This window comes from Malania oleifera, chromosome 5, assembly GCF_029873635.1.
Source record: "Malania oleifera isolate guangnan ecotype guangnan chromosome 5, ASM2987363v1, whole genome shotgun sequence".
Taxonomy (NCBI): domain Eukaryota; kingdom Viridiplantae; phylum Streptophyta; class Magnoliopsida; order Santalales; family Ximeniaceae; genus Malania; species Malania oleifera.
Window position 1 is genome coordinate 89,861,091 of NC_080421.1, and position 22,716 is coordinate 89,883,806.

Genomic DNA, 22,716 nt, shown 5'->3' on the forward strand with positions numbered 1-22,716 from the left:
GAAATGCCTCATGCAAAAATATAATAAATTATGCCCCAAATGAAAATAGCTCAAAATAGCATTGGACCCCAAGCTTTCCATGCAAAACCTCCAACTTATTTACAAACTTCAAGAGGATAATCATTTTGAATACAAGCCACAACTCAAACTTTGTTATTATTTCTCAACAAAAAGAAGCTTGTAAATACTTCGCACTCCCTCCTTTGATTTACTTTTAAGGCTTCTCCAATAGACAAATAAAAAAAATTAAAACAAACATATGAATCAATAAGCAACTTACATATTCTGTTCATTCATAATACAGGAACCCTCTCAATAATTTTAGCCATTGACAAAGGTCAAGTACAGCACAATTTCTAGTGACAGGTCCTAGGATCACTACAATAATCTCCCTAAGAAAAGCCCATTAACAGTGAGCACTGCTTTTCTACTTTGTCAAATTAATCGCCAGATCCAGCAGAGCTTCTACTTGATGTATGGTCCGTTGCTTCTCTTGTTGCTTCAACTTGTTCGCAACGGCCAAGGGGTCAAGTCCTTCTTCGTTGTGTACCCTGCTTTGTTCAGACCGAACTTCTTGTAACAAAGCATCAACTTCTCGAACAAAATCCACCCTCAGTAGAATATCATCAGCTTCCGGTGGCAGTGACAGAGGACCTTGGTGCTGAAGGGAAGGCCATTTAACAAATATACTTCAATGGAAACTGTAACAGAAGTAATAAGGTATAACATCTAGATAACCCTCAACAGTTGAGACATAACACCTTGTTTGGAACTTGTATATAATTTTGGAGCTACCAGGTATATGCACTGGAGAATTGAATGATTTTTGGCTTAGGCTTAGATCTTTCCTTAGTTTCTATTCTTTTATCAAAAACAGTATACTTGTTCTATATTCTTTCAGATGCGCACATAACCCCTCGAGCATCTAACCTACAAAATATTCATTACACTAACGTATCTTTCAGCACTTCCTAAAAAAAGGACAATATATTCAGGCCAGCCCATAGACGTGGGGATTGATGCGAGTTCAGCTTTGACATGGGCAATGCACCTCTTAACAAAAATCCCAAAAAGGGAAAAAAATTAGCTCATTTACTTGTGAAAAACTATTTTCATTTTAAAAAACATTACAAAAAAAAAAATAGCTAATTTTTTTTTTACACTATTTGTATTGACTTTTTAAAATTTTCAAATTAATAAAGAAAAATTGAAGGACATCTTTTTTATTATTTTCTAGATTTTTAACTTTGTGTATAGAAGCATGGAATTTTAATCTTAGACTTTCATTTGTGTGGATTATATATTGAGTTCTTTTCCAAATCCACACACATCCAAATTCAAGAACCAAAATCTAGGATTCCAAATACTATCTCATCTAATTTTTTTTTTTAAATTGAAAAACAAGTTTTCTGTTTTTTCAATCATTTTGAAATCTTGAATAAAAAAAAAAAAAGATAAATTATTTTACACATTTAAACAAACTCTTTTTTTTTTTATAGTTTTTTTTTTTAATACAAATCTTGAAAAAACTAAAAGAAAAGGCACAACTTATAAATCTTTGAAAAACTAAAAAATGAAAAATATTTTCCACAATCAATAAAGCCCAAACCGATTCTATGCCAAACAAAATCTATTTTCAAGACATTCAGGCAGTAAAAAATATCACTCTACTAAAGCAAGATTTGGTACTTGGCAGAATGATAAGGGAGATCAACTTCTTCTGATCAAATGCATAAAATTATGTAAGATTGCAATTTTTTTTTTTTTTCTGTAAATATCACATCAGACAACAATCAATTGCAATTTGCATCAGAAAGCAACACACAGTAGAGACTAAAATGTCACTCAGACATCCACGGGAAGAGAGAAAGAGAGAGAGAGAAAGAGAGAGAAGCCCTCAATGAGCTCAAGACATTTCTTTCATTTGAATGAACCATGAATTTAGATAGAAAGTCTGATCCTGGCCATATGATGAATGTTAGCAGTTTCATTCATGTCATTTGAGTTAAAAGCAAAAGCCACAAACTTGCAATTATCCAGCATACCTTGTCAATGTCAAACCCAGCTGGCACAAGAATACTGAATGGATCTTCTTGTGGAAATGTATCAATCATACGCCTTTTGCACTCCTTCAGCCACGCTTCATCATTAAACCCATCATGCAAATTCAAAAGATCATTGAGAAGTCTCATTGCAGGAGTCGCCTCTCGTTTCAAAATCTCTGTCTAAAAAAAGAACAAGACTTGGATGTCATAATATCCAATGAAATGCAAAAAGAAACTGAGCTTACATTCAATAGAAATTGAGATTTGGAGGAAATGGAAGATTAAATTACAGTTATCATGCGCATTGCACAATAAGTGAAATTGGAATTACTATCAAGATTAGTAACTCATTTGAATTGTACAGTGCAATGAAGTTTTAAATATTGATGGATTTGATGAATAAAAACTTTTTAATATATACATGGACACACTCTTCAAGACATTTTCTTTTTTATTTTTGTGATATAAGAAGCTTTAATAGGAAGAAGATAAAATAAGTACAATGAGAGGATAAGGTACGCTCTTCCATAAATAAAAAAGAAAAAGAAAAACAAACAAACGAAGTAAAGACTTCCAAAGTCCAATCTGTTTTCAGGTGAATCAAAAAGATCCAGGCTGAAAATCAAAGAGAAGCAAGGAAAAAAATTCTACCCACAGAAGATCAATAAACAAAGGTTGACCTTTAATTTCTCCGACAAAATATACCAAATACCCACTAAAACAGCACAACAGATAACTTTTCCCTCTTCCAAATATTCTGGCAACATGAAGGAAAAGGCTGTCCACAGAATCCAAGAATAAGCACGCATTCACTGAAAACAACTTTCAAAATGTCAACCAGATCCACAACAAACACGCCCTGCACTTCACATGGAACTTCCAAAAAGGACAAGACAACAAAGAGAAAATATTTTGAACCATGACAGACTAACTTCGAAACAAAATTAGAAATGTTACAGACTAGGAAGTGTGCATTAATGGATAGATGCTTTCTGTAAGAACGCCTCATTGGTTGCAAAATGCAGAGTCATGCTATAAAAAACTGATGCAGTGCCACATGTATAAGAATGCCAAATATACTTTTACATTGTCAAGGTACACTCCCTTAGGCACTCTGGAACTGTAATCAGAGTATGTCTATGGAAGTTCAACACAAAACTCCAGATGTTAAATCCTTGCCATATATTCTAGAAGTTTGGCTTTAGCTGGACTCAGCCACTCGAGAAAAGGGCAAAAGACACTAACCACCCCTGATGTTTGGCCAAAAAATAGGGACCTTGCCTGAGATTTCAAAAATCATAGAGACCTCCCTTAAAGTTTCAAGAATTCCAAGGACTTTCCCTGAGGTTTGTCAAAAAAACGCAAACATCTCCTTATATTTTGCAAAAAGACAAGTTTTTTGAGGTAAGGTTTGTGTCTTTTTGGCAAACCTAATGTGGTCAATGGGATTTTTGAAACTTCAGAGAAGGTCCCTGTCTTTTCGTCAAACCTCAAGGGAGGTCAATGTCTTTTTCCCAAATAATTAATATTTGGAGTCTCGTGGAAGCTAAAAGCCTGTTGAACAAACCTTTCATTGAATTTGCAATGTGATGTTTTTTTTTCCTTTGTTATGGCAATGGTATGATTTTTACTTTAAATATGATAAATAACTCATACCTCAACCCTCCGGTATAAGAGATCAAGACTTCTGATGACATCTTTTTCATCCTGGAAAGATGTGATCGATGTGTGAATTATAGAGAGAGAGAGAGAGAGAGAGAGAGAGAGAGAGAGAGAGAGAGAGAGAGAGAGAGAGAAATGGCAGCATATATTATTTCAAATAAACAGTCATAGAAATGGTTCTAGAAACTTTTGACTGATCTCGTCTTTTTATACCAGCAACATAGAACTTGGTAATTCAAAGAAATGTAGAGGCGGAAAACAGTTTCCAAATATGCTAACAGCCTCATCTTTGTGTAGCTACCGTCACTGTAATAACATAAATAAAATAACTAAGGGCACAAGACGAATCCATAGTTTGGAAAGAAGTTCACAAATTAAGCATAACAAATGAAGGAATGCCATGTACTTCATTTGCACAATTAACGAATTTTTAACACACTACCAATCTTCTCCTCCAAAATCATTTGCTTAAACTACAACAACAACAACAAAAAAAAAAAACCAAGCCTTAAGTCCCACTAGGTGGGGTCGGCTATATGAATCATTTTCCGCCAATTTATGCGATCATTTGCTTAAACTACTCTCTAGAAATACCAGATGCAGCCAGACAGTCAACGATTTTAGTTTCAAATATATTGAGACAAGATTAAGGGTATTGAGCAAAGAATTCTAACAAAACATAGGAATTTGAACCATTAAATAATCTCTTATATGGGTTCACAGATATATCATGCATTGAATTAGCAACCAAGTTTCAATGATATTTTTCAAACACACTATTTTTTCGATAATTAAAATTTCATTAAAGAAAACAAAACAATAGTATGATACGAGGAGGACAAAGCGTCCTCCAGAAGTAAACTAAAAGCAATTATACTAATGCTGCCCTCCAATACCTTTGGAGATTGACAATGAAAGCAAGAAAGAAAATGCTGTCCCACAGCAAGTGGAAAGAAGTTGTTTGAGAGTTGAAAATTCTTGCATTCTGCTTGAGTGACAATCCAAATTATTCCAAACGATCACATACATTGCACATGACCATTAAGCTTTCCCTTTTTCACTTTTCCCAACACCCAGAATGATACCAAAAAGAAAACATCCACATTTTGAGAGACCACTCATGATTCACCAAAACATGAGAAAAGAGTATACAAAAGTTGGCACGCCACCCAACAATGTGGAAAGAAGTGCGCATTAGTCTCAATTAGACACTCAGCACATCATGCAAATAGTTTGGCTGATGGCCTTATAGGGTATCCTTACCTATAACAAGTATTTCATACTAATCCTATTAAGAATCAAGTCCAAATGAAAGCCCTCGTCTTAGAAGGAACCTCAGACTCCAAATGACATGATACAAAGGCAAAACCTAGGGTTTAAGATTTCAATAAATGAAGAAAGCAAAACTTGGAAGAAGAAGAACCCAATGAATCCCCTAACCAAACCCTCACAGCATTCCTTGGTCAGGGAACAAAAGAATGCAAAACCCACAGCAAGGTAGTAAGCTCATCAAACTCTCTTTCATTGTAACTCCTAACATGGTAATCCAAGAGAGAGGAAGCCTCACTTCGAAGAATAAAAGGATGCAGTTGGTGCATTATGAACATAACATTATCTAACAAGATGACGCACCTACAACTTCTATGAAGCTTCTCCCACCCAAAGATCCGCCCAGCACCAAATCTAATTAACATTACCAGCTTTGAACCGACTTTGAAAAAAGAACAAATGAGCAACCTGATTTCAGGGACTCACACAAGAATCATTGCCACTTCCTCTAGTATCCCACACAATCCGATGAACTCCATACATCAAATTTGTGCTGTAGGAAATTAACCTATAATGAGAACCTCCATAGCCATTTTTCAATCGAAGAGATGATCCCTCTTATTATCCCCTGCACCACCAAACCAAAGGAAATCTCTCATAATCCTCTCAGAAACCCCTGCTAACTCGTATGAATCCTAAAGACAGATATAAAAATAGTGGGACTGTAGAACTATTAGAAAGGGAAGCACTAATGAGAATAACATGACGCACTCTTTAATGATAAGCATGCCCGCTTCCACCCCTCTAATCTCCTACTCACTTTGTCAATCACTAGAACCCAAAAGAACATAAGTCATCCACTAAAGGAAAACCCAAATAGGACAAAGTCCAATTCGAGAACACACAACTAGCTAGTGCCTTTGATGCAAAAAAAGCAATGTGAGTTGCTATCAAGGGAGAAAAATTAGAAAAGAAATAGACAAAAGGGAAAAGTAAGTAGAAGGAAGAGGGAAAAAGGAAGAAGAGAGGAGGATGGAGATGTAATGAGAAAACATACATTCACTTCAATTTCCAAATTCACAAGAACTTCTCTGATATGGGTTTCACACATTATTTACTGGAAAACCTAAAAAACAAAAGAATTACAAATAAAGCCCTAACGATACAATAAATTACAAGAGACCCCTAAAAAGACACATCTTTGACAAAAACAAACCCCAAAATACACATAAGCCTACTACAAACTAAACTACACACACATTATAACTACTAATTAACAAAACACATTTGAGTTTGAACACAACAATCCATAGACCTTGCTCTTAGAAATCAGTCTCCAAACTGAGTCAAATTGATCCATGCAATAATCCAATTCCCACCCTTCATTAGCCTCCAAGCCCTCTAAGTCACTATGATCCATGTTGACATTGGCTGCTCCACATGCTGATCACTTGATCTTCAACATGAAATTTTCCCAAAAATCTTAATAAAATAAGAACCACGAACTTTTTAACACTTTAGGACGGAATACAAGTTTCTTTTTTCAATCAGTCTTCTACTTTATGCACCACAAAGCAATTTTGGGATTTGGATGCCATTAATAAAATAGGGGGGCTGGTGACCACTCAGGAAAAATGGTCTTGCTAGAATTCTTGAATGATTATTTCTTCTTCTATAGGCTGTAGTATCTTTCCAGTTTCTTCCTATCATTCCACAGTCAAATAAGATTGAACTTGGTAGTGCTAACTAAATGAACTTCAAAATATATTTTCAAGGAATCAAGGGTAAGTAATCGTTAAAGATACGTAATCAATAAAGCTTTTATTGCATCCTGCTTTGATCCATTTTACTTTCTAAGCCTCTCTCTAGCAACCGACAGGTTTCATTATATATCTATTAACAAATGATTTATCTGTGAAATGTAGAGCAGTTGTGGTCCAACTAGAATGAACTATTAGCCTTCTTGGTATACTTTTTGCATTAAGTCAGGAGTTATATATATACATATATATATATTCAATGAGAGGTACATTTCAACATAAAGCTAATCTTAACATTGAGGACCAACACAAGTACCTCACTCACTGAAGTATGTTCTTGTGCCACTTAAAGCCAATGGCTGTGTGCCATTGAGGTCCTTAAGCTTACCTCCAGGCATATTCTTAAGCTTTCTATGCCCTGAACATATGTATGCAATTTATGATTTAATAATATTAAACAAAGTAGACTATAAAATTTATCATTGTTATCATAATCATTGAAAAAAACTAAGATAATCCAACTTATATAGGTATTGATTTTGAACCTCATGCATAAATTTTCAGGAGTGCATAGAGAGCTATTGTCTGCTGTAGTGGCAGAAGTCTCAGGCTACATAACTCAAATGTGAAGTTTTCTGAGCCTTAGAGAGCCGCCAGTTCATGCAAAAACATTTAAGAGGTTAGTACCACTTTTAGATCACTCCTCCTAGGACTCCAATAAGTGGAACTAGCATTTAATGCATTCAATGTTTTTTTTTTTCTAATTTTTATTAGTTGTTTAGTTGCACACAATGCCATCCTCCATTGCATATCAAAAAATAAAAATAAAATTCTTCACAAATTTTCCAAGTCAAAAGTGTGCACCATACAGCAGCACTTCTTCAAAAACCTCAAAAAGTAGAACATATATGGTAGAGCAATTAGAGACAGTAACGAACATCTCGTCGAGCAAGATCAAGACGATTCCATATGACCATCAGAACAAGTTCAGTGAGTTCCCCTCTCTCAGCAGCTTCTTCAATTTTCTGCATATAAGTAAGCCAATCAGCATTTAAGATATCAAGTGGTGAAAATCAATCTTAACTCAAAATGATCATTGCACTGAAAAAGTTTGTGAGGAAGGCACAAGGGCAATGTCAAATGGACAGTACAATGCAACGTTCAGACAGAAAGCACATAAGTTTTCTTCATGATAATGCAAAATATTAAAATAATATAAAAAAAAAAATTGAAGAGGCAAACCAGTTTTTGAGTTCGAAAAAAATGTACTTTTAATATTTACCAGGATTTTTATAAGGAGACACTAACCTCCCCTGAGGCTTGGCAAAAAGACAGGGACCTCCCCTGAGGTTTAAAAAATCTCATTGATCTCCCTTGAGATTTTAAAAATGTCATAGACCTATCCTGAAATTTTTTAAAAAGACACAAACCTCCCCTCAAAAGACTTATGTTTTTAGAAAGTACAAGGGGAGGTTTGTGTTTTTTTTATAAACTTTAGAGGAGATCCCTAGAATTCTTGAAACCTCAAGGGAGGTAACTAGGATTTTTGAAACCTTAGGGGAGGTCTTTGTCTTTTTATCAAACCTCAAGGGAGATTAGTGTCTTTTCCCCTTTATATTAACATCAGCTTAAACACAATGAAAATTCACAATACAAACAGTGTGTTATAAACATGTGATCCCTTAAAAAATTTAGCAAGAAAGCACATCGAGATCACCATAATGCCAAGGTAAAATCAATTACATCATCCTTGCTTAAACACATTGTTTGAGTGTCAAACCAAACAAATCGCTGTTCTGTAAAGCTACTCATAGGAACTGCTAAGAGGACCTTGGCCCTCATTTTTTTTTCCTCTAATTAAAAAAAAAAAAATGCTCAACTTCCAGTGCCTAGTATTTTTCCAAGTTTGGATGTGAGAAATCATAAATTAACTATAAATATACAAACGAATTATTAAATGTATTTTTAATGCTGAATTGCTAACTATATGCAAAGAAAATCTGTGTCTTGTATTTTAAAAGGAATAAGCAAGGTTGTTGACGCAATGTGGATGCTGCTTAAATTCTGCCATGAGGGAAAGATGATTCTTTTTGACAATGCTAATTCTTTTATCTTCCTAAAAAGCACAAATTTCCAAAGTACGCTGGTAGGAATTGGAGGGCCTTCCATCAGCTCCTTGTTGGAATTAACTTTAATCCATAAATCTAACATCCAAGATCATCATGTTATTCAATTAAGAAAACTAAAAGCGGAATAAATACCTGGATCCATAGATGTGTATGATTTGATTGTCTAACGGCCTTTAGCGGAGAGTTTTGATCTTCCACAGTCAAATCCCTAAGTGTCTCACTTGTGTTCTTCTCTTTAGATGGGGAAAGCAAGAACGTGAAAATTGTTTCTGATTTGACTTGGGGACCACAACCCTATTATACTTTATTTATATTCTAGGTTAATTTTAGGAGTCCATCAGTCCTAAATTAACTTAGTATTGGGCTTCTACACATTGCAAACACCATACCCAATAGAAGTTAAAATAGCCCAATAAAATAATTGCTCTTAAATATGTGAGCTCACAATAGGAAATTAAAATTTCCTAACAATCTCCCACTTGGGCGACACATAAATATCGAAAACAATTATATTACCCAAACCTTAAGTGTGCACAATATGGCTATCATCCTTATAACATCTCCTTAATTCAATCTTGTTCATATCATATACTAGCATGGGATCAAAGCGGCACTCGTTACACTCATATTCGTAACTAAACCCATCAATGGTCACCACACTAATATACTCAATGGCATAGATCGAGTATGGATGTGTAGCATGGTAATATGCATGTTCCTTAACCTTAACATGCATATCCCAACTAGTCCTACCTTATTCCTTATAAGATCAACCTTAGTTCCTTAGTCCTTGGTCCTTACCTCTTCCAAAAGGAAGATAACATTCAAAGTCACAAATACATAAAAAAATGCATTCCTTTATTACTTTATTTCTACAAAAAATAATCCGAAACAAGTGTCTACAAGAATGAACATAAAAATAAATACAAACTCCCACTAAACCACAACATCGTCAAACAAGACGACGCCCATACGAGCAGTGTGCTCATGAAACCTTAGGCGGTAAACCCTCGGTGAGTGGATCTGCAACCATGGAGTTTGTCCCAATATGTTCTATCGACACTTGACGACTCTGAACCCTTTCCTTAACCACCAGAAACTTGATGTCAATATGCTTTGACTTGGTGGAGCTTCTGTTGTTATTTGAATACAACACCACAGACTTATTGTCACAATAGATCTTGAGCAGTTTTTCAACCTCGTCCAAGATATGCAGCCTTGAGACAAAATTCCGCAACCAAATTCCTTGATTAGATGCCTTGTAGCATGCTATAAATTCTACTGCCATGGTCGAAGGAGCTATGAGAGTCTACTTAACACTCTTCCAGAAAATAGCACCTCCAGCCAGCAGATAGATATAGCCCGAAGTGGATCTCTTGCTATCCTGGCATCCAACGAAATCACAATTAGGATACCCAATGATCTCAAGTTTATCTGATTTCCTATAGGTGAGCATGTAGTCTTTTGTTCTCTAAAGATACCTTATAACCCTTTTGGCTGCCTTCCAATAATCCAATCCTGAGTTACTCAAATATTTGCCTAAAATTCCAACTATGTACGCCAAATCCAAACGGGTACATACCTGAGCATACATAAGACTCCCCACAGCTAACGCACAAGGAATCTTCTGCATTTCCTTCTTTTCAACCCTAGTCTTGGGGCATTGACTGAGACTGAATCTTTCTCCCTTAGCTATGGGTGTATCTCCTGGGTTATAGTCTTTCATGCCAAATCTAGCAAGTACCCTTTCGATATAACTCTTTTGTGATAACCCAAGTATACCTCGAGAGCGATCTTGATGTATCTGAATTCCTAATACAAAAGAGGCGTCCCCAAGATCTTTCATCTCAAAATTTTTGGTCAAAAATCTTTTGGTTTCGTGCAATAAGCCTATATCACTACTCGCCAGCAATATATCATCAACATACAAAACCAAGAATATAACCTTACTCCCACTAACCTTAAGGTATACACAATCATCAACCAAATTTACCTTAAAATCATATGAGATGATTACTTGATGAAACTCGTGATACCATTGACAGGAAGCTTGCTTGAGCCCATAGATGGATTTCTTTAATTTGCATACCATATTTTCTGGATTTCCAAAAATAAAATTTTCAAGCTGCACCATATAAATCGTTTCATCAATGTCAACATTGAAAAACGTTGTCTTTACATCCATCTGATGAAACTTTAAGTCCAAATGAGCCACCAATGCAATTATAATCCTGAAAGAGTCTTTCGATGAAACCGGAGAGAAAGTCTCTTTATAATCAATGCCTTCCTTCTGAGCAAATCCCTTAGCAAGTAGATGTGCCTTATATCTTTCAATATTACCCCTTGAATCCCTCTTGGTCTTAAATAGCCATTTGCAACCAATGGGCTTCACACCTTCAAGTAATTTGACGAGATCCCAAACGTCATTTGCTTTCATGGAATTCATCTCATCATTCATGGCATCAATCCACTTCTGAGAATTAGAACTTTGTTTGACTTGATAGAAGTTGATTGGATCATCTTCCATCATACCTATGTCAAACTCATGCTCTTAGAGAAAGACAATATAATCATCCGAAATCGCACTTCTCCTTTCTCTAGTGGATCTCCTTAATGGCATCACTTCTTGAGGTTGTTGAGTTTGATCTTCTGGAGCAATATCCTCATTTTGTGTAGGGAGTACAATAATATTGTCTTGTATTGTTTCTTGAACAAGTTCAATAGCAAAACTAGGAAAAAAAATAAATTCCTCCTCAAAGACAATATCTCTAACCTTATCTCCCCCCACAAACTCAACTTCCCCAAGAAACTTGGTGTTTCCCGTCTCAAAGAAGTTCCTTGTCGAGGAATCATAAAATTTATAACCCCTTGACCTTTTAGCGTACCCAACAAAGTAGCAACTAATTGTTCTTAGGTCCAATTTCTTTTCATTAGGCCTATAAGACCTAGCCTCATCCGGACAACCCCAAATGTGTAAATGTCTGATACTTGGCTTTTTGCCAGTCCAAAGTTCATAAGGAGTTTTAGCTACTGCCTTACTTGGCACCCTATTCAATATATATGCTGCAGTCTTTAGTGCTTCTCCCCAGAGAGATTCTGGTAAAGAAGAATGACTAATCATACTTCTTACCATGTCCTTAAGCGTCTTGTTTCATCTCTTAGCAACACCATTCATGCTAGGTTTCCCTAGCATGGTGTACTGTGGAACGATACCGCATTCCTCTAGGAATTTAGCAAAGGGTCCTGGACGTTGTTCTCCTGATCCGTCATATCTACCATAGTATTCACCACCACGGTCAGATTTGACGGCCTTAATTTTCTTGCCTAGTTGGTTCTCAACTTCAACTCTGAAAGCCTTGAACACATCCAAAGATTATGACTTCTTATGTATCAAATAAAGGTACCCATAGCGCGAGTAATCGTCTATGAACGTGATAAAATACTGTTGTCTATTTCAAAAAGTCGTAGGGAATGGACCACATATATCAGTGTGTATTAGTTCTAAGACACTTGAGGCTCTATTGGCACCTAAATTTCTTTTGTTTGTCAATTTCCCCTTAATACATTCCACACAAACTGTAAAGTCCGTTAAGTTTAGGGGTCCCACTATTCCGTCTGACACAAGCCTTTCCATTCTCTGTTTAGAGATATATCCTAACCGCTTGTGCCATAAGGTGGCGGAATCCTCCTCAGTTAATTTGTGTTTAGTACCTCGTGAACTAACATGCAAGAACTCATTATTAGAGGCAATAGTATCCAACATATATAAATTGTCAACCAAAGATCCTGTTGCAACCATATTTGAATTTTGAAAAAGACAAAAATTATTATTTCCGAAAGAACAAGAATAACCAAATTTGTCAATACAGAAATTGAAACCAAATTCCGTCTAAAAGACGGTACCACATATGTCTCTTCCAAATTCAAAATACAATCGGATTTAAATAACAATCTAAATGTTCCACTTGCCTCAACCTCAACTTTATTGCCGTCGCCTACGTAGATGAATTTTTCTGCATCAATTGACTTTCAGCTTCTTAGGCAGCCCTGCATTGACACACTTATGTAAGTAGTAGCACCCGAATCTACCCACCAAGTATGTAAAGGTACTATAGCCAAATTAACTTCCGAACAAACTAAAGTTAGAAGTGTACCTTTCTTTTCCCGCCAAGTGGCGTAATTGGGACAGTCCCTCTTCAGGTGTCCTCCCTTCCTACAGAAGAAGCGACCAAATTCTTGGTCTGATTTCTTTTGCAGTTTTCCTTGGGATGTCCCAACTGCAACAACCTTGTCCTTCTTCCTTTTGTTATCCTTAGAGGAAGTTTCTAAATGAGCACTTTCCGTCTTTTCTCGCTTAATCCCTTCCTCTTCTTGCACACAATGAGCAATGAGCTCATTCAAGTCCACTTATCCTTCTGAGTGTTATAACTCACAGTGAACTGACTGTATTGTGCAGGAAGGGAAATCAAAATTAAGTGCACGAGCAAGTCATCAGACAACTCTAACTTAAGTGCCTTTAACTTTGAAGCGATGTTAGACATTTCCATAATATATTCTCTGATATGACCTTTTCCTTTATACCTCATTGAAACAAGACTAGCCAAAAGGTTGCTTGTTTTAGCCTTTTCATTTTTTGCAAAACATTTCTGTAGTTCCTCAAGGAATACCCTAGCATTATCCTCATCGGACATTGCACCCCTGAATACTTCTAGAACAAAGTGTTTCATGATCATTAGGCTCATGCGATTAGAATGCTCCCACCTCTCCAAGTCCCTCTTCATTTCAGAGGTACTTGTATCCGTAGGGGCGGGAGGTCGTTCTGTCCATAGCGCAAGATCCAGATCTATACAGCCTAGAACAATCATGACACTCACCTTCCAATTCTTAAAGTTGGAGCTGTTAAGCACCAGAATGGAATTTATGTTGGCAAAAATTGTAGTAATAGATGTAGTTACTAAATGTAGAACAAAAAACCAAACAACATGCTCAGTCATAATATACAAGTCATATGAAATTCTTAAATCAGTTTCATATATACATGACAAGCATATTAATAAATAAAAGTGGGCCGCATCGGAAGATACCTAGTACAACATTTATATTCTATCTTTGGACAGAAATATTAACTTGTTAGTGGTATCCTTCATGCAGTGATCAAATACTTACAATAAGTCCTGTCGAACAACAAGCCTTTCTTTGGACCGACTTATTATTCACATGGATAACCTAATAATTGTAACGTACTTATCGCCACAAGTATGCAAGTTATTTGGCCTAACAATGACCTTCCTTTGGGCCGATCATTACTTGCACAAATAACACACATACGTCCCTAATGTTTCAATATAAATGCATCTACATAATAGAGGTTACTTTGGCAACTTATTACTTCAATATACTTATACTGAAACAGTAGGCATACACAAATTACCTTAAAAGGAAAATAATTTTTTTTTTTTAAATTCATAAAATAATGATGATGAAAATAATTCCAAATTCCAAATCAAGCAGGATTCTTTATAGTCCTTAAGTGTGCCAGAGATACCCTCCATATGCAAAATTCAATTTTGGATGTACATGTCAATATATATATATATATATATATATATATATATATTGGTCAAGAAAAATTGTGGGTCACACAAAACACACAAATTGTACTGATTCCTATAAGGAGAGTTCCCAATAACTTCATGAGGACAAATATACATCACATCCTCATTACTACTTTGAAAACAAAAATATGGGGCATTATATTATTTTCTATATCAATAAAATACTTCAACACCTGTAATACAGGCTTCTTTTTATATCCCCCAAATCAACCAAACAAAAGCAACAAGAATGATCCTCTGCCCTTTTTTTTTTTTTTTTTTGTGTTCAGTGTCTTGTACGTCTGTTTCTCCTAATTGACTGTTTTGTTTTGTTTTGTTTGATTCCATCCCCACCACATATCAAATCATACCACTACAGCAATCATAAAATCCAAAACCCTAACCAAGAAATTTCCTTTTTAAATTGTAATTTTTCTAGACATACCCCACCAGATTTTGGAAAAGTGAACCAAAATAATAAATAAAAAATATTCCTGTTGAACTGAACGGAGGCCAGCGGTTGTGGAATCTGGCAATGACATAGAGATTCCCATTTCCCAACTGCAGTTTTTTTTGGATTGAAATTAATACAAATTTATCTTAAACCTTAACCATCCTAAATTAGGGTTGGATCCATAAAATCATGCAAAAACACATCAAATCTAAGTTTTCTTTAAATTTTATCATTCCTAGATTAGATCATGCATAGTTTCTTAATCAACAACATGATTAGGCTCTGATACCACTTGTTGGAATTAACTTTAATCCATAAATCTAACAATCCAAGATCATCATGTTATTCAATTAAGAAAACTAAATGCGGAATAAATACCTAGATCCATACTAAACGCGGAATAAATACCTGGATCCATAGATGTGTCTGATTGATTGTCCAACGGTCTTTAGCGGAGAGTTTTGATCTTTCACAATCAAATCCCTAAGTGTCTCACTCGTGTTCTTCTCTTTAGATGGGGAAAGCAAGAACATGAAAACTCTTTCTGATTTGACTTGGGGACCACAACCCTATTATGCTTTCTTTATATACTAGATTAATTTTAGAAGCCCATCAATCCTAAATTAACTTAGTATTAAACTTCTACACATTGCAAAGTCCATACCCAATAGATGTTAAAATAGCCTAGTAAAATAATTGTTCTTAAATATATGAGCCCACAAGAGGAAATTAAAATTTCCTAACACTCCTTACTCAAATGCTCACATCGGCATCTTAGAGCAAGGTATCCATGGAGGAGTGTGATGAGCCAAACTCGTACGGTGCCTCATTGTTGCCTATAGCCGCTTATCTCATGCCCATTCACCTTGCATCCATTTTGTAAATAGTACCGTAGGATCTTACATTTTGGAGACCTCATGCGCAAGTATGTAAAAATTTTTGGGGAGAAAAATGACATAAGTAAGCATTCTAGTAAATAGAGGGAGTATGATTCCTTAGACATCCTTATGTTTCCTCTTGCCAAAGTGAGAACAGCACAAAAAGCTCTTTTGAATGTTCATCAATCTTGTATAGCTCATTAGTATTGTATCTATATTTAGCATGCTTCCCGCCCTTGCTAAACATCACTTGTTGGCTATGAATCTAAATGAACTATGTTGTTTTGCTCTCCATCATGTGACTCATTTTTCTTCTTCACGTTTACTCCCCGTAGGTTAATTTGAATCCATGCTCGTTAACAAGTTCATGCAATGGATCGACAATAAACTTTCAACTAGTTTAACCTTGTCTATCACAGCTAGTGCCACAAAGCCCTCAAACTAAGGGAAGTGTTTGACCAGAGACAAGAACCAAGAGGAGTGTTTCAATTTACATACAAGCATGTATATAGATTTAGATGCCATAGCAAGCAAATGAATATGGAAAGCTTGTTCTTGCAGAAATTTAAACTGGTGCAACTAAAAACTGTTGTGAATTTTACCCCCAAAAAATGCGACTATAAGTAGAGGCATAGAGCGCACATATTTGGGGCACATACAGTGATACACATAGTTGGGCGATTATGGAAAGCATGTTCCAACATAAATCCAAGGATATGTTTGGTATCATTTTTGTTTTCTATATTTCTTTGTCATTTACGCATAGTGAAAAAACAAATTATAAGAACATGTTTGTTCAGGTTGCCAATTTTTTGTTTCGGTTATTGGTTTTTGGCTATTTCAAAATATTTGAAAACCATATTTTGTGGTGTCAATTGTTTTGGCAACCATAATAGAATTAACTTTCGTGGATTAAATCATCCATTTTATACATTATTTTAAACTAAAATTAAAATAAAATAGAATATTAGTTTAAAATATAATTAAAAACTAAAATATCAACAAGTTTTCAAAAAAATAATAATAATAATAATAATAACAATCATTTAAAAAATATTTTTACTACTTTTCAGTTGTCATGCACAAATGCACAATACGATTATTCTTGTAAAGTGAATGTTGAAATATAATAATTAAGTAGAATAATTATAATTATTTTATTTTTATTTTAATAATATTAATTTTTATTCTTTTATAGTTTTATTATTTTAATAATATTATTTAATTTTTTTTTATTCAATGACAAAAATGATTGTTTAATCAAGTTTTTTGTTTTAATTTTAAAAATTTTAACCAGCCAAGTTGTTGGTTCTCAGTTATTAATTTCTGTTTTTGGTTTTTAGTTTTCATTTTTTGTTTTTGTGTTCATAATTTTTTACAGCAATATCAGACGGCTGGTAAATTGGTGAGAGTCGTGAGACTGAAAAATGGTGATGAAGTTTACCAAATAATAGGGGATCACGATAGAAAAGGGCACAAAGTAAACACAAATTTGGGGCTCAGACACAGTTGGGGAAACTGTGGTGCTATAATTAGTAAGCAGTACCTCTTCCACTTCTTCAGCTGCTTTGATAAAGCTTGAAACCAATATCCTTGCTTTTCTAACTTCTTCATCAGGATAGCCCTTCAGCCGTGAGGCAATTTCACGATATTCTTCAATCTTCCTTTCCTCCTCTTCCTCTTCCTCTTGGCGTCTTCGGTGCAATTGTTTAGTCTTTTCTCGTTGCCGAGCTTGCCATTCCTATCCTAGAGAAGGTTAATGCTAGCTTTCTAAATAGGCATAAAAAATAAACAGTGGTAGTAGTAAATGTGTTCCTATAATTAATCCAACTCACATTCCACCAATGTTTAGTTTGTATGAATCCGAAGCATTTTATATTAGGATTACCTGTTTTAGGATTTAAAATAATGCTTCATCTTGAAAAGATTTTAACTTCTCATGAATCACAAGAATTCCATAAAAAAATTTCACATGTAGCAATTTGAAAAAAAAAAAAAAATTAAAAGTATTGAAGATACTGCTGCACTTATTGCACATATACATAAATATATATATATAAATTAACAATTTTTTGGGATATATGGGTAATTTGGGACAAACCCATCTCATGAGGACACAAAATTCAATGTTCCTTCTAGCCCAATCCCATAAATTAGCTAAATAACATAGAACGAGAAAAAGAGAAGAACAAGTAGGTAGCTTTTATAAACTGCGTACATCATCGTAAAACTCCTTCGGAAGCCCCTTCGGAAGCTCCTGTAGTTCCTGCTCGTCCTTGTTCTTGTTCCTTCGCAGAACTGCTAATTGAGCCAACGCAAAAAGAAGAAAGAAAGAAAGATTTAAAAAATAGTTAACAACAAAATTTAAGACAAAGTATGTATGGCGTCGTCAGACTCCAACCTTCGACGAATGGCGATTTAGACATGAGAAGAGGAGAGCTTAGAGATGATGGAGTCTTCCCAAGGGACGGGCCATGGAGAGGAAGATGTGCGCACGTTAGCTGGAACACCTTTGCCTCCATTTCTAAGTCATTAAGCAGGCTGAGAGGAGAATAGAGCAAGGAAGCACTCCACTGAAAATGGATTGAAGCACTATGGGAATTTAAGCTGCACCCCCTGGGTTGTTGGGGTTTTCCACTGTGGCCCTTCAATTTTCATATTTTGGCTTTCTTATCTCAATTAATTATTACACACACACACATACAATGATTAGCAGTTATGGTGAGAGTTCTCTGTAAGCCAGCAAAAATCATAGATAGTATTGGAGATATGTCTCAGGAGTTGGATTAGCCGAACGTCCAACTGATACACAGAATCCGTATCCGCATTCGAACTTTATCCTGATCAGCGACACTTGGGGATGGAGGACGTTGATCCGTAAATTTGATGTCGCACCAATGAGTTTGAATGATTCGTTGGTGGTTAGAGTTTCTATGTAATAAAAAAAAAATGATTAACAGTTATAAAAAATTTTAATTTAATTATCATTGATTGTTATAAAAATTAAATTACAAATTTATGTTACAATTATATGATATTAATAAATTTTAATTATGGATCAATTTCAAAATATTAATCAACTTATTAAATTATAATAATAAACACATCAACTCAAAATTCAATTTACATATCCACCTCACTAGCGTGTATTGTGGTAATTAAGTCTTAAAATTTAAACGAATTTTAATCCACCTACGATAAATTTTTAAATTGATTTATCAATACTTTTTATAGAAATTAAATTATAAAGTTATCATATAATTTTAGAAATTACATTATAAATTAATGAGACGATTTTAAAATAGATCCATTATATTTTTAAATTAATGAGGTAGTTTAAAATTTTTATAATATAATACGCCAACACAAAGTTCAATTAGCATATATACCTTGCAAACCCATGTCGTAATTGATTAAGTCTTAAAATTTGAATTATTTTTAACTCGTTTATTATTTTAACCATAAAAAATCAATTTATTATTAGTTGTTACAAAAATTTAATTATAATTTTATTATACAATTACAAAAATTAAATTATAGATTCACAAATTGGTTTTTAAATAAACCTATTTTCTATTAATAATTGCAAAAAAAAAAAATTTAATTCACTTATGAACCAGTAGTTATAAAAATTTTATTTTAATTATCATTGGTTGTTATAAAATTAAATTATAAATTTATGCTGCTGCTCCAAAATATAATAATTTTATTTATGAGTCATTTTCAAAATATTAATCAACCTATCAAATTATAATTTATTGGGAAGTTTTCAAATTTTAAACCCCATATTTTGAATAAGTGTTTTGATGGTTTATCATGCAACTAATTAACTTTTCATTCTCAAATTATTATAACAACAAACACATCAATTTGGAATTTGATTCACATATCCACCTTACAAGAACATGTTATGGTTAATTAAGTCATAATTTTTTATTGATTTTAATCCGGTTATAACTTAATTATAGAAAATTAAATTAATTGATCATTAACTGCTGCAAAAAAAAAATATTTTGTAAATTTATCATACACAAAAAAAATATTAATAAGTTTATTTATGAGTCAATTTCAAATTTTTAATCAACTTATTTAGTTATATATTTTATTGGAAAATTTCAATTTTTTAAAATAATTTTAAAAAATAGCTAAACACTTAAGCCCCATTTGGAACTAAGAAAATATTAGGAAGTGGAAAGAAAAATATTAAGGAATCTATATTTTCATCTTTGATTATCAAAAAAATGAAAATAAAAAATAAAAAAAATATATCAAATTCATGAACAAAAAATTTATTTTAAATATCACTAATATTTTAATTTTTCTTTATTTTTAATCATATTAAAACGAACTTTTATTTTTAATAGTATTTAATATAGAAGAAAAAACTAATAGAAAAGGAGTTTCCTCCTTATCCTTTTTTTCCTTCATTTTCCTAAGCAAAATCTTTGATCCAAACATATCCTAAATAAGACGAAGTCTTATTTTTCATTATAGTTTCTCTTTGTACCAAATATTACTAAAAATAAGATTTAATTATAGAAGTTTTCAATTAATTTGTCATTTCTTGCTACAAAAGTTAAATTATAAATTTATCATACAATATTAAAGTATCAATAATTTCTATTAGCCCACATGTGAAGTCAAGAGGGGGGTGAATGGACTCTTTCGCATATTTTTGTTTTTCTCTATAAAATAATAATATTGGCAAGATGTAAGTAATTATATCACAATATATAAAGTGTAAATCATGCACAAGATATGAAATGAAGAGTAAAGAGTAGAGAAGTTTAATACCGGTATTTTAACGTGGTTCGGTACCAAACCTACATCCACGCCTTGAGACTAACTCAAGGATTCCACAATCCGCTAACAAACTCCTTCACCGACGGAGAAGTCTTACAACATGGGAATAAATCCCTCAACGCTCACCAAGAGTGGTAAGGTTCACCAAGAAGCCTTGCAAATCAGTCCACCAAGAACCTTTAGCAATGGTTCACCAAGAACCTTCAATACAAGAACCAATCCCTTTACCACAAGAAGATGAGATACAAAACGATGCTCCTTTAATTAAGCTGATATCAAATATAACTCAACCTCACACTAATCTCTCAAGTAATGAATCAAACAAGATATAGAGAGCAAGAGAGAAATTGAGCACTTGATATGAAGAACTAAAATGCAAAGTGTTTAGGTTTTGTATTCAAAATATGTTAATCACTAAACTCATGTAAAAATCATCAAACCCATGTTTAATCAAGTTTATGGACTTGTATTTATAAACAAAATAGGCTACTAGCCATTTTATGGTCGTTGGGATGATATATTATATGTTTAAATTGAAAACTAGCTATTTTTAGCCGTTAGGGACTAAATCCCAACGCAAATTGTTGACTATTTGACCCAATTCGTCGACTACTTATCCCAATTTGTCTACTAATTGCCCCAATTCGTCGACTATTAACATTCTGCCTGAAATCATCGATGAATTATCTTAAATCGTTGATGAATTATCTTAAATCGTCGATGATTACCCCAAATCAGAAAAAGTCATCAACACAAAAGTTGTGGGATTTTATCTTATCTTTCCGTAGATACTAAGATCATCCTTTTTGGACTTTTCTAGTAAAAGTTATACTCCAAATACCAAAATGTGTTTAGAAAATTTGAGAGGTACATAACTAAGGTTTTAAACCCAACCAGGACTAAGTTTGTAAAATATCATAACACTAATATGATTTAAAACTTGTCCTTATGAATATATACTTAATTTTCTTGAGGGTTTAGGACATAAAACTTGTTCTGGACCAAGTATATAGAAGATTATAACACAAACACCACTTAACACTTGTCTCATTTGAAAACATATTTGAGTATAGGGTATTTTGTCAAAGTCTTTGTTTTAGTATTGAGTTTGTGACTTAGTGAGATCTCATATACTCTTGTATCCTAGTATGTACATGCAATTTTGCTCAACTCTTGCTTAGAAATCATGCATGAAACAAAACCGCAAGAGTTACAATAATTCCTACCTCAAACACTCTACATTACATATAATTCTATACTATCTTCCTTGGATATGCTTGAGTACTTCCTAGTGAGTGTCTACTTTGATCTTTCCTACTCAAACGCCTACTTGGTCCAATCTTTGCCTCTGATCTGGTACCTTCATGTATTCGTCATTTGTATCTGAACTAAACATGATCTGCAAAGATGGAATACACTTGGAATAACAAATAGGTTAATAACATCAAAACACATTAAACCTGATTATGTAACCACCAAGGCTAACAATCTTCTCCTTTTTGATGATGTTGAACCTATTAAGATTTTACTTAATCCTTGCATTTATGTTTGTACTTACCATAGCTTAATATGCAAAGATTAGATCACCTAGAACCACTAATAGGTTGTCATCATCAAAACACGACAATTAACCTCATGTAGCCACCAAAGCTAACAATCTCCCTCTTTTTGAAAATGGCAAACCATTGGTGTTCTTATAGGGTATAATTTCAAGCTCCCCCTTAATTTATGCATATTATTAAATAAGGTATACATTTTGCTCCCCCTTACTATATGCATATAAGGCATAATAACATTCAACTAGATATTTCATATCAATTGGAGTTATATCACGTAATACATTAATAGAAAGTTCAAGTAGGATAAAATAATAAGCAAGCTTAACTTTTATAACACCACATGCATTTTTCCCCCACATACATAACACCACATATCTTCTCCCCCTTTGATCATCATAAAAAAGAAGAGGTACTATTCATTTAGCTAAAATAATTTCTCCCCTTTAAGATCAGTTTCCATGGTGGTGAGGTGAGTATGTGCTAAACACAGATGCCAATTGTTGGTGCTAAACCATAACATTTGAAATGCCTAGATTGGTTTCCTTACTTACTCATGAAGGATG

At 33.9% G+C, this 22,716-nt stretch overlaps 1 protein-coding gene across 4 annotated transcripts; it reads right to left on the reverse strand.

The window, feature by feature from the left end:
* Window positions 1–74: 74 nt before the first annotated feature.
* Window positions 75–18,361, reverse strand: LOC131156747 (protein PALE CRESS, chloroplastic). Of its 4 annotated transcripts, none has more exons than XM_058110664.1 (7): window positions 18,193–18,361; window positions 18,010–18,089; window positions 17,338–17,532; window positions 7,675–7,761; window positions 3,702–3,752; window positions 2,046–2,225; window positions 75–661 (listed from the first exon to the last, which is right to left on the reverse strand). In XM_058110664.1, the coding sequence occupies exons 1-7, from the start codon at window positions 18,311–18,313 to the stop codon at window positions 428–430; spliced, it is 948 nt and encodes a 315-aa protein (XP_057966647.1). In that variant the 5' UTR covers window positions 18,314–18,361; the 3' UTR covers window positions 75–427. The 4 variants fall into 4 exon arrangements, with proteins under 4 accessions (XP_057966647.1, XP_057966646.1, XP_057966648.1 ...); XM_058110663.1 differs by having other exon boundaries at window positions 18,010–18,092; window positions 18,193–18,360; XM_058110665.1 differs by lacking the exon at window positions 3,702–3,752 and having other exon boundaries at window positions 18,010–18,092; window positions 18,193–18,360.
* Window positions 18,362–22,716: the final 4,355 nt, after the last annotated feature.